The 15,424-nt window shown below is 37.9% G+C and overlaps 1 protein-coding gene across 1 annotated transcript in view; it reads left to right on the forward strand.

Moving 5' to 3' along the window:
* The window catches only part of LOC139446013 (sortilin-like), a 62,753-nt gene that overhangs the window by 5,421 nt on the left and 41,908 nt on the right, over positions 1 to 15,424 (forward strand). The window contains exon 2 of the mRNA XM_071227279.1: positions 6,225 to 6,290. Within this exon, the coding sequence (XP_071083380.1) occupies positions 6,225 to 6,290 (66 nt within the window). The remainder of the gene's footprint in view (positions 1 to 6,224; positions 6,291 to 15,424) is intronic.

The following is a 15,424-nucleotide window of genomic DNA, read 5'->3' on the forward strand; positions in this document are numbered from 1 at the left end:
GGTGGGTTTTAAGCAGAATTCTGTTTATAAACTTCTGCTCTTTGGTCTATTAAAACCAGTGTCAGAAACCAACAGGTTTACAGCGTTAGAAATTGGCACTAGACCTATAGCCCTTACCAAACTGTGCAATAGTTAGGTAGGTATATTAAGGACTAGTAGAATTTGTCCTTTTTCGGGGTTTTGCTAACATTTGAGTATGGACACAAGGGCTGAAGAAATTTTTTGGACCCCTGAATGAACTTCACCTTTTATCCTGGCATAAGCATTTAAAAAGTAACACTTTTTCATAATGTTAGTCACCATGACAATGTTCTTGAATAATTTAATAATTACATTGAGATCACATTGTCCTCTCATCAAACAGACCACATGAAATAGCCAAGAAACAGATACAGTTTCCTTGATCATTACTTGATTCACTAGTGTTCCTTTCCTCTAAGTTTGAATGTGGCAGGTGAACTACAGAACTTTTTAGCTGTTTCCTTGTATTTAGGAACATATCCTTTACAGTCAAAATGGTAGATATGTTAATAGTGAGTGAGTGAGTGAGTTGGGTTTAACGTCGCTTTTAACAGTATTCCAGTTATGTCATGGCGTGTCAGCTTAATGTGGGAGGAAAGCCCGAAGTGATGCAGGTATCAGACAAGCACGGGTATGGTGCTGACAAACCTAGAAACATAATTGAGGCGAAGCAGGATTCGAACCCACAATCATAGGTTTCTGGCGTGCCCAAGGGACGCAACTCTGTACAGCGAATCATGGCGCCTTAGATGACTGGGCCCCCCGTGCCCCTAGATTTGTTAATGATTATTGTTTTGTGTGTTTTGTTTGTGTGTTTGCACAAAAGACATAATTACAGATGTTTTGAAAAGCATACTTCTTCAAAATACAGTAAAAATTCCCAAATGTGAATTTACAATTTCTCAATTTGAATCCAATGATTGTCATTGGCAGACAAATTGAGAACAAAATTATGATATTGTTCACAATTTGTTATTTTTTTGTATGTTCTTATTTTTGTAAATCCTGAGGTAATGGGAATTTTTTTTGTTGAAATTTGGAATTCTTACTGTCATTTACTTCAAGCTTGGGCCGAATATCAGCCTCTAAAGCAGGTCCAGACAACTCCCTGTTCAAAACATATTCCTGATATATATGTAAAGAAATCACATTGAAGTCCTCTAGAACAGACCACTGACAAGTGTGACTTTCTATCTTGGTGAAATTGGTCCAGAGATCATGTTCGCCAACACAGCAATGATTTATACACCTTACGTGTCTACCTGTGGCCTTGTGTGAGGATCATTCCCAATCAATACTGATATCCTGCAGCACTGAGCTGCTCAGTGCCCTGTAAGGTGTTAGGTAACAGCACAAGATCTATTTCTCAGGAGTCTACTTAGATAACAAGACTGCTGTGGTCACTAGTCCTTACAGGACTGGGACACGTTCCAGAATCCTGTCAGGGCTGTGTGTATGGATGTCACAATTCACCAATACATTGGTCCATTGATCATCATCTTCCTGAGTTACCTGACTATAAAAGTCCAGTTTCCACCCTTGCCAAACTTAGCTGGTATTATGGTGTTACATATTGGCTGGACTAACGAGTCTATGCATAGTCCAATCACAATCGTGCAACTGAATCGAAATCCGGTTCGTAAACTGTCATGCAGATGTTATGCAATGCATGTGCACCGCCAACTCGTTGTCAACAGATATTTTCCAAATCTTTTCATGTTTTGGCTCAAGGTGCTCATGTGATTTGATGCACTTCACGATGTAAGAACCGTTTTCTTAAAATATAGATCTTGATTATCGATCAGATCGTCTTGACTGGGGGCCGCCATTTTGTTTGAAGCCAATGCAAGTGATATGAGAGGTGGAATCTGATTGGTCTATAGGAGAGGCATAGAAAGGACATAACTCGTAATAGCCACTGGTGGTGCTACAATCGAGCCTAGGAATTCCAACCTAGTTCGGCAAGGGTGGAAACTGGACTTTTAAAGTCAGTTAATTCTCTTGCCTCGGGAAGATGATCGATAATATTCTCAGACTATATCATACACAATGCACATTAACCTGTCTTGATTCATATTTCAATCCTGTATCGATATGTATTTGAACTAGTATGTTATCATGATTATGCATTGTATTCTAAACTTCAAACCGATCAAAAGCCTCTGTTCTAGTCTTTTCTAACTGGTGTTAACACTCCAGTTTTATCTGAAATAAAGAGTTGATTGCAATGAGACATTTTTATTTTCAAATATGAGACCAGATGTTCAGGAATTTTGAAGCTTTTTTATTAGTGCTTATTCCCAATGAAATTACCACAAATTAAGTATTGCGATACCTATTGTATTAACAATGTGTGACTCATGATACAGTCATATCGTGATATCCCAAGCTATAGGTAGTCTGTTGGGTTACCCAAGAGGGTATGTAAGTCCACATCATTCAAAGTCAGTTTATTCCCACTACCATTTAGTCGCAGTATACTTGTTTGTTTTAATTTGGGCTTAACTTGATGAAAATCGCCAGTGGCTAAGGGATTACATAAATCCTGCTGGGGAACCGTGCAGGTAGCTGAAGTATTGTAAGTCCCCACGGTTCCTAGTATGGTGGCCTACCTTTAGTTGCTGGCGATCCCTAGCCCCGTTTTTATAATGTTTTGTTATTTATCGTGATATCTTTTTATGGTTCCATACTAGTCTTAAACTATACATCTCGTTATTTTACTGTTCTTTGACGACGTGTTTTATAATAAAATTGAATGTATTATTACTGTCTAACTTGATTTAGTCACACGATATGGCTGAAATATTGCCGATGTGACTATAAATATTTACTCACTCACTCACTCACTGTTGGGTTACAGTTCTGTAGCTCGCTGTACAGTGTGATACCATAGCCCTTCCAGGACCCATCAGTCATAGGTTCAAATCCCATCCTCATCAGCCATTGGTTCAAATCCCAGGTTTTAGCCAATTATCATCCTTTAAATGTCATCTGATTATCGTATGTAAGTGTGTTTGTTATACCTTCAAAAGAATCTTGCAATTCCAATTGATAATCCATACCACGTTATAAACAATACCTCACGATGTTGACAGTATTGACCTGTCATTTTAAAGGGCAAGTAAAGTGAACACTGCAACTTTGCAGATTTTAATACTTTAAGTTATACTTAATCTCATCTTCCCTAGGCAAGGGATTTTAATGACTATAAAGTCCAGTTTCCAACCTTGCCAATCTTCACTTGAATTTCGTGGCTTGATCGTAGCGCTACCAATGGCCGTTACGAGTTCTGTCCCTTCTATGCCCCTTCTACTGACCAATCAGATTCCACCTCTCGTATCACATGCATTTGCTTCAAACAAAATGGCGGCGCCCAGTCAAAATGATCTGGTAGATAATCAAGATCTTTTTTTTTAATAAAACGGATCTAACCTTGCAAAGTACATCAAATCACTTGAGCACCTAGATTAAAATCATAAAATGGTTTCTAAAATCTCTGTCAACGCCCAGTTGAAGCACACATCCTGCGCAAATCCTGTATTTGACCAACATCTGCACGGCAGTTGCCATGTTAATTTCATTGCACAATTTTTATTGGGCCATGCATAAACTCGTTAGTCCAGCAAGAGTATAACCCCGAAAAATACCTGCCTAGTTCAGCAAGGGTGGAAATTTGACTTTTATAGTCCCATGGAATATGACTTAATCACAAATGCTTGACCAAAATTTAATTTGAAAATCGGTAAAACGCAATTAAAGATGTTAAAAAAGCAATCGGAAACCATCCCCCAAACAAAACAATTCCGCCAGTAAAGGGAATCTAGTAATCTCCCACGTGGGGTTAAGACGGGTTCCCACTGCTTGACGTGCTGCACAATTTCAGCGATCAGGGTGATGCTCAGTCTGCCTGGTGGTTTATTAGGGGTCTTCCTTCTTGTCCACAGCATCTATTGTTATGGGTACAAATTCACATGAGCATGGGTTGGTCGGGTAGCTTAGTGGTTTAAGCGTTTGCTCGTCACGCCGAAGATCCGTGTTGGATTCCCGACATGGGTAAAATGTGTGAAGCCCATTTCTGGTGTCCCCCGCCGTGACATTGCTGGAATATTGCTAAAAGCGGCGTAAAACCGTACTCACGCACTCACTCACTCACATGAGCGTGGTGATGGGTAAGTTTCTTTGTTGTTTAACGCCACATTCAGCAATATTTGAGCAATATGACGGCGGTCTGTTAATAATCGAGTCTGGACAAGACAATCCAGTGATTGACATCATGAGCTTCGATCCACACAATTGGGATTGATGACATGCATCAACCAAGTCAGCAAGCCTGACCACCCGATCCCGTTAGTCGCCTCTTACGACCAGCATAGTCGCCTGTTACAGCAAGCATGGGTTGCTGAAGACCTATTCTACCCTGGATCTTCACGGGTCAGTAATTGTTGAATATCTCACAAAATATATCGACACTAATTGTAAAACTGAACGGGTGTATGTGATGCATTCTGACTGGTGGAGAAATGTTAATAAATGGGATTTGATCCCTTAAATGTTAATATTTGAAACCTCTGGCTCATGCAATCAGTTCCAGATGACTTTTCGAGGCATCGAATACTCAATAACGCCCACAAATCTGAAAACATGTATCTCCTAAATTAGGACCAGAAATGATTCAATCGATACACCCAAGCTAATGGAAGGCTTGAATATTCTCTTATGGTGCCTACTTTAAACAGAATGAAGGAAATTAGCTGGACATAAAGGACTTTAATGCAAAACAATAGAGATCGTTGTGTTGCAGTTCAACTATTTTCTGTGAGACTTTTTGTCGCTTGGTCCTCTTGTCTTTAGGAAGCCTGCACCGCAAGCATGCTTAATGTGACATGCCAGCATCTCTGGGACTTGGGTTGTAATTACAGACTTTGTGGCAATAAGATTTGTATCTCGGTGGTTCAAATGTTTTCAACCCTGATTCATATCATATTAAAGAGATGTATTTTATAATCAAAGGGAATGACGAGAGACCTTCCCAAAACCAATTGAGTCCAACAGTGTGGTTTACATGTGTGAGATGTTGCTTGCATACCAGGAAATATTATTTTACAAATTGTTTTCATACCATATAGCATGTTCCTCATATGCATGCAAAAAGGCAAAAATATATCCTGTTTCAGGTAACCTGACTGACCCCTTGTTTCCAAATGTTTTCATCACTGCAGGAAACAGCTTTCAAGAAATCCATATGTTACATTAGAAAACAGATTGGATGTTTGTGCATATTATTGTTGCTGGGCTATTTTAGCCAACAAATTTGAGAATATTGCAACTGATATCAGTTCTAAAACATGCCATCTTTTGTAAAATATATGTATAATTTTGTCATGTTTGTATTGATCGTAGGCCATGCTAGTATTATGACACATGGTATGATTCACCTCTATTAGTGAATTGGTCAGTGATGGCTAATTCAATTTGAAGACTACGAGGGCGTTCAATAAGTTTTGCAACTTCAATATATAACCAAGTCGCAGAATATCTTTTGCACTTTTAGTTTTCAATATGATCTTCATTCACCTCAATACACTTATTCCATTTGTCCTTCAAGATTTTCATACCACTTCATAGAAATCCGCAGATTGTCCCTCTAAACATGACTTTGTGGCAGCCTTTATGTCCTCGTCATCCTGGAAGCGTCTTCCACGTAGGGTAGATTGCATTTGCCGGAACAGGAAATAGTCACTGGGGGCTAAGTCTGGGCTGTACAGTTAAATCACCCACCCTACAGCTAAGGGTGAAGTTGCAAAACGTATTGAACGCCCCTCGTATCATGTTACGGTTTTAGCTCTTTGAGAATCTCAAGTCTTTCAGCACACAGTCCACTGACCCTTCTGAAGCAGGCTGTCACATATTAGTTGACAAAGTAATGGGAAATAAAGATTGTTTTTTTGCAACAAACAGACATTGCAACAATTTCCTGGGGAGAAATTCTTTGACTATCAGAACATCCATAAGAATGATACATGGGAAAAACACTACATGCATTTATAAAGTTGTTAATATGATGTCCACCGGAGCATCAAGCTTCCCACTTTAAACACAATGTTGCTATCATGTCGATGGAGTTGCTGAACCAGGTTTCTCTGTATTTTGTGTATATTCCAAGAGATCGATGCATTATAATTGTTTTCTTTCCCATTTTTCAGTTCACCTTTGCCAACAAGACCCATTTCAACCTGGCAATGGCCTGGGCTAGTGATCATGACAAAGGGGTAAGTGTCATGTCCTTATGCGTAAAAGGTGCGGCTATTGTTTCTTCTCCGAATCTTTTGATACCTCCAAGTATGTATATACATTTTTCCACCGATTGAGAATGTTTGAATGAGGCTCAAGATCGAGAACGCAGGTTTTGGAAAAGCAAGACAGCAGCTGAAGAAACCATACTATGTTTGTGTCTCTCTGGAATCTTCATTCAAATGTCCAAATGTTGTATGGATTTTGTATAAGAGCAACTTACATGGCTAATGTGAGTCTCACTAGCTCAAGGCCCTGAACAGGACTATTAGCATGATTAAGCACTGAAATGATAAAGGCATTAGTGTCTGTTATATAGTGCTGTAGGCATAGATTTTTTTCCCAATCGTTATATGCACAAGGATAAACCTGCTGGGGCTCTGTTTTCTGTACCTGCTCCATTACACAGATTATAGAAGGTTATGCCCAAAGAAAATGAGTCTCATTGCTCTTAGTCTTAAGGCTCATGTGAATTTTGAAAGGGAGACTGACAGAAGGGAAGCCAGATTCTGACATCTTCCCGAGGCAAGAGAGTTAACTGACTGGTATGTACAGGTACATATTATTTACCACAATCAAGCTGGTTATAGGATTCAGGAACCTAGGATGAAAACCTCGTGAAATCAGCGTTCTTACCCCTGACCTCAGGTTGACTGAAGCTTGAGTAACATGTTCAAGGGATGACATGTTGCCAGAGAGTACCAAACCAACATGTCTGATGGTGTTCGTCCATGGAATGGGTTCACTGTACAGCTTCAGTTCAGATCTGTGTTGAGTCCCCTTGCGGCAAGGGAATGATACAACCTCACTTTTGGAAGATGACAATATGTATCGCCAGTCACAGCTGTAGTCCTCAGCTTTTTTTAACATTAATTTCAATGCTGACACTCTTGATGAAACAAGGGCTACATCATCGGCTTGCGTCGGGGAACAGGTATTCAAATCCATAACCACAGCACCAAGTCTCGACTTCGATAGTTTCTGGAGGAGGGAGCCAATGTACAAGAGGTACAACTTCCCCGACAACACACCACCTTGTCTTATTCCCTGTCTCATGGATACGGATCTAGAGCACATTGAGTCCACACACACACGGCTAACCATCTCTGTGTACAAGTTGTCAAGCACTAGCCATAGAGACCCCTTGATTCCGAACTCGAATATCTTGTACTTAAGACCACCATGCCACACCGTGTCAAATGCCTTACACATATCTAGGAAGGCAACATGGACATCTTCATTCTGCTCATGATAGTGGTGGATGGTCTCTTGTAAGTTGAATGATATGTGAGGGGCAGACAATCCGTTCTGGTACGCCATTTGTTGAGGGTCGGGAAATTTGTCAGACTGATCTAAACCTTTCAACCTTGGTAATAGCAGCATTTCAAAGACCTTGCTCAGTACAGGCGACAGGGATATATCCCGATAGGGAGCCTATAGTGCAGATCGAGAGATATCTGCAGGCTGTGATTGGAGAATATTGTGTAAGATTTTTATGTCTTAAATGTCCATCCATCCAGTTATTAAAACTGACCATGGTTTTCTATATTTAGTTCTGTCTTTTTCAACATGATGACTTATGCTGAATGTGACCACAGCTATTTTCAAGTAGGTGACATTTGGTGTGAAACTGGGGTAGGTGTGTTTAGCTTCCTCTACTGGGAAAAGGAGCTGGCTAAGCTAGTCATTTTTTTGGTTTTTATTGCTGCTCTAACTTCTAAGGCCAACCTGTGCACACACGCACAGGTAATAGCTGTTAAATGCTTAGTTATTTAAAAAAAAAATATAACGTTACTATAGAAGTCTATGGGAAAACATTTGGTTGTGTGTAACATACAGGGGTCTGCTAAGTAAAATGTTTATGGTAACATTTGTCATGCTGACTGCCCCAAAAATTAATAAAATACAACCAGGCTTATCTCTATCACTAAATACACACAGCAATACATAACATATTATATTGTTGCTGACAAAACATATCAGAGAGTGGTGAGTTGAAGGTTTAATAACTGAACACATCAGTTGTGTGAAACTTAGCATAAATACCCAGCATTCATATCACTTAATTAAACAATATTGTCTCCACCTAGATGGAATGGACAGCTTTCCAATGTCCACATAGCCGTTATAGCTATATTAAAATATGTAACATGCCCTGATCAATATACGAAATATACATACAGACAAGGACAGATACTGAGTAACAGCTGTTTGTTGCCATCTAGACTTGCACAAGTCTCTAAGGCAATAATTATTAGTATTAGATAAGTAAATATTAGTTCTAGATTATGTAAATTATAAGGAACAAGTTGTCCCAATAAGAGACTGGAGTCCTTACTACTAGACTTGCCTATTAGGAGGATAGAATTACTACACATCCATGGACTTTTCTTTCAGTACAGCCTTGGAGCATTTCCCCCGAGTCAATGATAGTCACGTGACATAGCTCAAGTTAACCCTAGCTCAATTAAACGGCTATATAATTCTATGAATTTTGAAGAATTTGATTTAATTTTTTTTTTACAATGACATATTAAAACATGTCAGGAAGATAGATTCGTTGGAGCAGTATCACTCGGGGCACATGTGGTTTTATGGGTCCCTGGTTAGGTTTTAAACCTAACGTGGGATTTATATTACAACTTTTATTGTTCCTACAGCTCATAAAGAACAGTTGTCATGGCCGGGGTGTCTGTTATGTCATCCATTAATTATGACCACTCTCTAAAGTAATTATATAAACGTCCCGTACACTACACCATCTCATACCTCTCAGGACCTCACATTGCCTGCAAGGACCCTTAAAATTAAATATTTGAGGTCCCCTAGATCCCCTTTTTGTAGGTCAACTGTGACAGTGCAATAAGGCTCAGCTCTTAAAGGGGGCAAGGGTTTGACAAATCTCTTTTGACAGTCTCTCAATATGTTTCAAGCATTTCAAAACTTGTGAACTGTTTTTTGATATAAGTCAATCTAGCAGTAATGATTACCCTTTTTTCCAAAGAAACAATATCTCAGTTCAGCTTGTTTCAACGACACATGAACAAATATTGATGGATCTGAACCAAATTCTATCTTATGCATTTAGCGGAGGCAAGATATGGCATCCTATGAAAAGGAACATAAAAGACATACCAAGTGCATCCACAGTGCTTTAGAAAATTTGCATACATTTTGAGGAGTGATTGCTGCTGATTCATACCACTTAAGATTAATTTACATACGTAAGCATATAAAAATAGAACACACAGTCAAATGCTTCGCAATATTCTAAATGTAGCAAATTCATTTCAGTTGGAGAACTTTTAGTCCCTTGAACACCCAAAATTTATAACCCAGGTAGATCTTTGGTATATTGTGATAAAAAGTTATTAATGTGATAAATATTATTAACAGTGGTCATATGGGGTCTCCAGTCACACATATTAATACAGATTCTAATTTACCAATAATATCAAGCAATATGCACTGGTTTCCAGATGACGACCTATATAGAACTTGGCAGTTCCTCGTGAAATTATGCCAAGTTTTAAGAGGTAGCCACATCGATCAATATGAAGCCTTGAAGAGCATCAGCATCCACATACATACACACATCATTGATCTGGCAGGGTCTCTAGTGGTTTAATCTAGTGGAATCTGATGAAGTGAGTTTTCTGCTCGCTTTTGTAACAAGTACTAAGAAAACACAGTGTGCTGCGATTCACGTATAATTTTTCACAGAAATGATGAGTCCAGGAATAATTGATTCTCAGACATGTCAGAAGGTAAATTCCTGTGAGATTGAACTAGCCAGTTGGACTACAGCATGTACCATATTTCCTCAGTTAAATGCCAGGCTTGAATAAATGCCAGGCCTTGATTAAACCCTGGGTACTTTTTAGGCACAGAACTCTCCACATTCTTGCATAACGATCTTGTCCTGGCTAAACAGAAGCATTTTAGAGAACTTCTAAACTTAACTACTGTAGAAAAGATGGGTCTGAACTAGGGCTGCAACGAATTCACAATGAGGCAAATACGATACGTATCACGAATGTAAGGTGACAAATATGAATATTTATTCACGACCACAGTAACATGTCATCAGTTGAGGTATTATTTAATATATTCTGTGAAACAATAACAAAATATATTATTTGACATGGTTTGACTATGTTGACAGTGTTAATTATTATTTCTATATTCAGTATATTGTACATTTATTTATATACTGCATTTGCGACAATCTGCTAAAATGCGACAATGTCCAGTGACCTGTCAAATTAAATATATAACAGTGTTGTCTTTGAAGAAATCTATGTATGCATATAATTAGTTCTTATGGGTAGTATTTTTATCTTTATTTTTTTCATAAATATTTGTTTCTTGTGACCATGAATAACAAATTCAATTCATGAAGGGATACAGTCCCATTCACCGAATACACAAGTCAGGCTTCAAAGTTTAAATTTTTTACCAAGTAGCCATATGGCTACAAGCGTTTATTTCCAGGTAGACAGTGGTAAAATCCAGAAGTCTAGCCAATATTGTAGGTAGCCAAAAGCATTTGAAATTATCTTTTATCAAATAAATATTATAATATGTACAAGTTATAGCATTACTCTTGGAATTGTATATTAGTGGAAACTGTACTTGATCTTACCACTTGTGACTCGAACAATGATGCAATATATGTTACTAGAGTATATAGGTATATCCTTGCTTATCGGATGAGCATTGTCAACTGAAATAAGATACTAATTACATTAATATTTATGTATTTCTGTTCATTGTCGACTTAAGCAGGACTTGTACACAAGTACAGTTATTAGCGGACATGTTTTCAACATTTAGCTGTTATTTATTTTTGTGTCTACATATGTGTAGCAATAGGATTTAGTTGCCACAAGATATTTTGAAGGTAGTCATTTGGCTTCCTCTGAATTTTAGACAGTAGACAAATTGAAATTTAGGTTGCATTGGCGACCGTTTTAGTTGCAACTTTGAGTCCTGACGAGTGAATCGTAACAGTCTGAACGTATCATTAGTCCAAAATTGAAATCATACATGCGAGGCTCGAATAGACGCAGGGCCTCAATTAAGTGCCAAGATCAAAGAGTTTTGTTTTGTTGTTTAATGACACACTCAGCAATATTCAAGCTATATGATGGCGGTCTGTAAATAATGGAGTCTGGACCAGATGATCCAGTGATATTGACATCATGGGCATCGATCCATGCAACTGAGATAAGATGGCATGAGTCAACCAAGTCAGTGAACCTGACCTCTTAGGACAAGCATGGGTTATGGAAGACGTATTCTGCCCCGGATCTTCACGGGTCTTGTGGGTAAAGAGTGTCTGAGAGAAATGTACGCCCTGGCATTTCATCGATGAAATACTGTATTGATTGTTCTAGCACTGTCACAAGTTTACCATGTTTATTGGCCATGGACTAGAACAGGAACTACTAGTAGCAGGCTACTATTGAGTTTCAATGCTGCCAGAATTCCCACATGCACACACAGGAGTAGAAGTGACACTATAGGATAACCCTATCCTGGGGCTTGCAGAGCTACAGATAAGCAGCGTATTTGCGTAAAATACCCCCCCAAAATAATCAAAACCCAATTACCATGATTACTTTCAATTAACTTGCGTACAGAAACGCATGCATTAAATAAAGAACTCAAATGTATGAAAACAGCTCGCGTAAATACCCAATGAAGCTTTTTCAGCATGCCTGCAAAGGAGCTAATTTCCGAAACACAGTTACGAGATAATTTACTTTCTGAGTCAAGGCTATTTATCCAGAACAGTTATATACATTTTTTCATTTTTTCAAAACCTTCAAATATTCACTAATTTTGGGAATAAAACAATAGAGTGATGCAAACATGAGTGAAAAAATATTGGTTACCCAATGAAAAATGTAATAACCCAATTAAAATAGAAACCCTAGAGTAAAAACTCAATTGCTCAAAAAGTTATCTGGAGCTCTGGGCTTTTTAGAGGGTGTCCCTATATGTCATCACTTTTTGTACAAGATAAACTAAGGTTAATTTCTGCCACTGATGCATGGATGAGTCAGTGAGATTAGAGACGGGACAACCCACAGTGTAATGTGTTGGTCTACACACTAATAATACCAACAGCACAGTGTCTGTGCTACAATAAATTCTATGGAGACCACAGTCTGGACAATTGATTGTCAAGTTAGCCTAGCGTGTCTAGCCGTCCATTGATCATTCCTACTGATTTATTGATCAAATTCAAAATACAAGGTGATACAGAGCCAGCACGTGTTGCATCCTCATGCTGTTGGTGATGCACTGTGACCCTTTGCTCATGTTCACCTAGGTTTAGGAGAAATGCTCATGTTGATTGCACCTGTTCGAATGAAAAATTTAGAAACTTGTCAAATGTAATATGTGTTGAATAATACGGGTCGTGTTTTTCTTTGGGTAAAAAAATATTAATATAATGCTATAATATTGTGATATGTTGTGAAATTATATACAGTATATACAAAGTTTGATGTGTAGAAATATGAAATATGGATGACAGGTTTCAATTTGATATATCATATTATCGTATTTGACGTAATAAGCGCCCAGGGCACTCTCAAAATTAGAAATAGGGGGCTCTTATTAGAATATAATTTTGGTGAGATAAAAAATAGAGTTGAATGATGGTAAACTTTGTGGTTTATGCTGACAGCCTGAAATGATATAGAAGTAGAATCTGTACGTATTTTACATGATAGATATATTTTCGAGAATTTCAATTGCCCGTAATTTAGGGTGCATATAACACATGAGTGCGTATTATACACGAATATATAAGTCTTGTGTACATTGATCTATTGGAAGTGGTGCTAATTGGTATTGTTCACTAGCCAATATATTAGCAAATATCGCTGTGGGCGCTTATTACGTTGAATATGGTATTTGGAATTCTTGGCCGTTTCACATAGTGATCATTGTATTACGACAATATTAATTCCTATACCGCAACATGGACTTACCAGTTGAGAGCTATGATCGTTTTGTGAAACGATGGTTCTTGGTTCTAGGGGTTAGCTGCAATAGTGTTTGCAACAATGGGTCCGTCTCTCAATCCTTTTACTGTTAGGGTGATTAAACATGTTGGACTTTTTTACTTTCATGCATTATTTTTTAACATTGATATACAATTGAAACTAGGGGTGACTATTGGCCTGGAAATCACTATTGCGATATCTATTGATATTGAAAGAAACTATTGCGATAACTATTGATATTGCAAGCAACTATTGTGATAAATATTGATAGTTTTCAGTGTATCATTATAGATGGATTTTAGAGTTGAATTAAACCTTGGAACTGAAGTTTCCTTTGAATGTGATAACCATAACAACAAATAAAAAGTAACGTTTGAGTTATGACTGATTTGTTTTTTCTTTACCCTAATAATTTAAGAAAAAGAAACTTCCACATTACCATGTGTTAATTACTACCACTCTGTCTCATGATCAAATGAAAAACAAATTTGAACAGCATTGCATGTATTTTATTGATATGGTAAATACAATCGAAATAGCAGATTCCTAACTGAAATTGATACTATTGATCAGAAACTGATTTAACAATCGGTTTATTGACTTTAAGTGCTTACCAATAGCAATATATCGATATTTCGATTTATCGTGACACCCCTAATTGAAACGATTGTCTGGTCCAGATTCGATTATTTACAGACTGCCATCATATAGCTGGAATATTGCTGAGTGCGGCGTTAAACAACAAACAAACAAACCTAATTGAAACTAAACTGTTGACTCAGTACAAATTAAGCCCAGGCAGAACAATGGTACCGTATTCGACATAATAAGCGCCCCGCTCTAATAAGCGCCCAGGGCGATATTTGCTAATATATTGGCTGGTGAACAATCCCAATTAGCAACCCTTCCGACTGATAAATTTACACAAGATTTATATATTCGCGTATGATACGCACTCATGTGTTATAAGCAACCTTAATTATCATATGGGCAATTATATTCTGGAAAAATATATCTGTCGTACATGAACATTTCAGGCTGTCAGCATAAACCACGAAATTTATCTTTCAACTCTGTTTTTTTTCACCAAAATAATGTTCTAATAAGAGCCCCCTATTTTTAATTTTGAGAGCGCCCTGGGCGCTTTTTACGTCGAATACGGTAAATGCAGTCGCGACAATGGTTATGAAATCATTGCTTGTATGGAGTCTGGTGGAATGCCCATCCTGTATACTGACCCAGCAAACACTACCTAGTTCTGTCTACCTTAAGTAACGCCTCAGTAATTACTGTTTGTAGCTCACCTGACCTTAAGGTACATTTACCGACCTTGCCACATAGGTAGATATATAACTCACAAGGAAAAGCAGCTTTTAATGACAGTGTTTCCACATTCCACATGATAATATATTATGATGGTTTAAGCTATTTCAAATCATGCTTATTGAGTTGAGGCTAGACTGATTGTAACAGATCGGACAATCATTGCAGCTCCATGCATTACGAAACATTCCAGAATTTTGTACCACAGACTATACCCCGTTCACATGTGCCTCTATACATATGTGTGTATATGTGCATACAGGTGTAGAAATACATACGTGAGTATACTTGTCATGTGAACACATTACTCATGTGTGTATATTTACACCAGGAGCAAATTTGCATCATGGCTGGAGCAGGTGCAAATGTAAAAGTAAATTTGCACTGTGCGTTTATGTCGCAATGTGAATGTTTATGTCAACGTAAGGGGATGATCTAATTAATATCTGTTCTTTTGCCAACACCAAACAAATTGTCAACAGTTGCCAACTTTTATTCGTTTATAGAGACGAGCGGACAGTGTTTTCTTTTGGTTTCAAGGTGTACAAATTAAATCAAATACATGTTGGTTCACACGAAAATTGTCGTTGAAGTAACTCTCTTCTCATGCAACTTTGATTGGAAAACAAGCTATTCTATGTTGAAAGTCGTAAACAGACTGACGAAGATGTGTGCCTAACACAATTTACATACTTTATTTACACACCTAAGATGCTTTTCATGTAAACACAGAAAATTTACATATACGCACATAATGGGATCGGGTT

Source organism: Haliotis cracherodii, unplaced genomic scaffold (genome assembly GCF_022045235.1).
Source record: "Haliotis cracherodii isolate W230 unplaced genomic scaffold, xgHalCrac1.p SCAF_6, whole genome shotgun sequence".
NCBI classification, from domain to species: Eukaryota; Metazoa; Mollusca; class Gastropoda; order Lepetellida; family Haliotidae; genus Haliotis; species Haliotis cracherodii.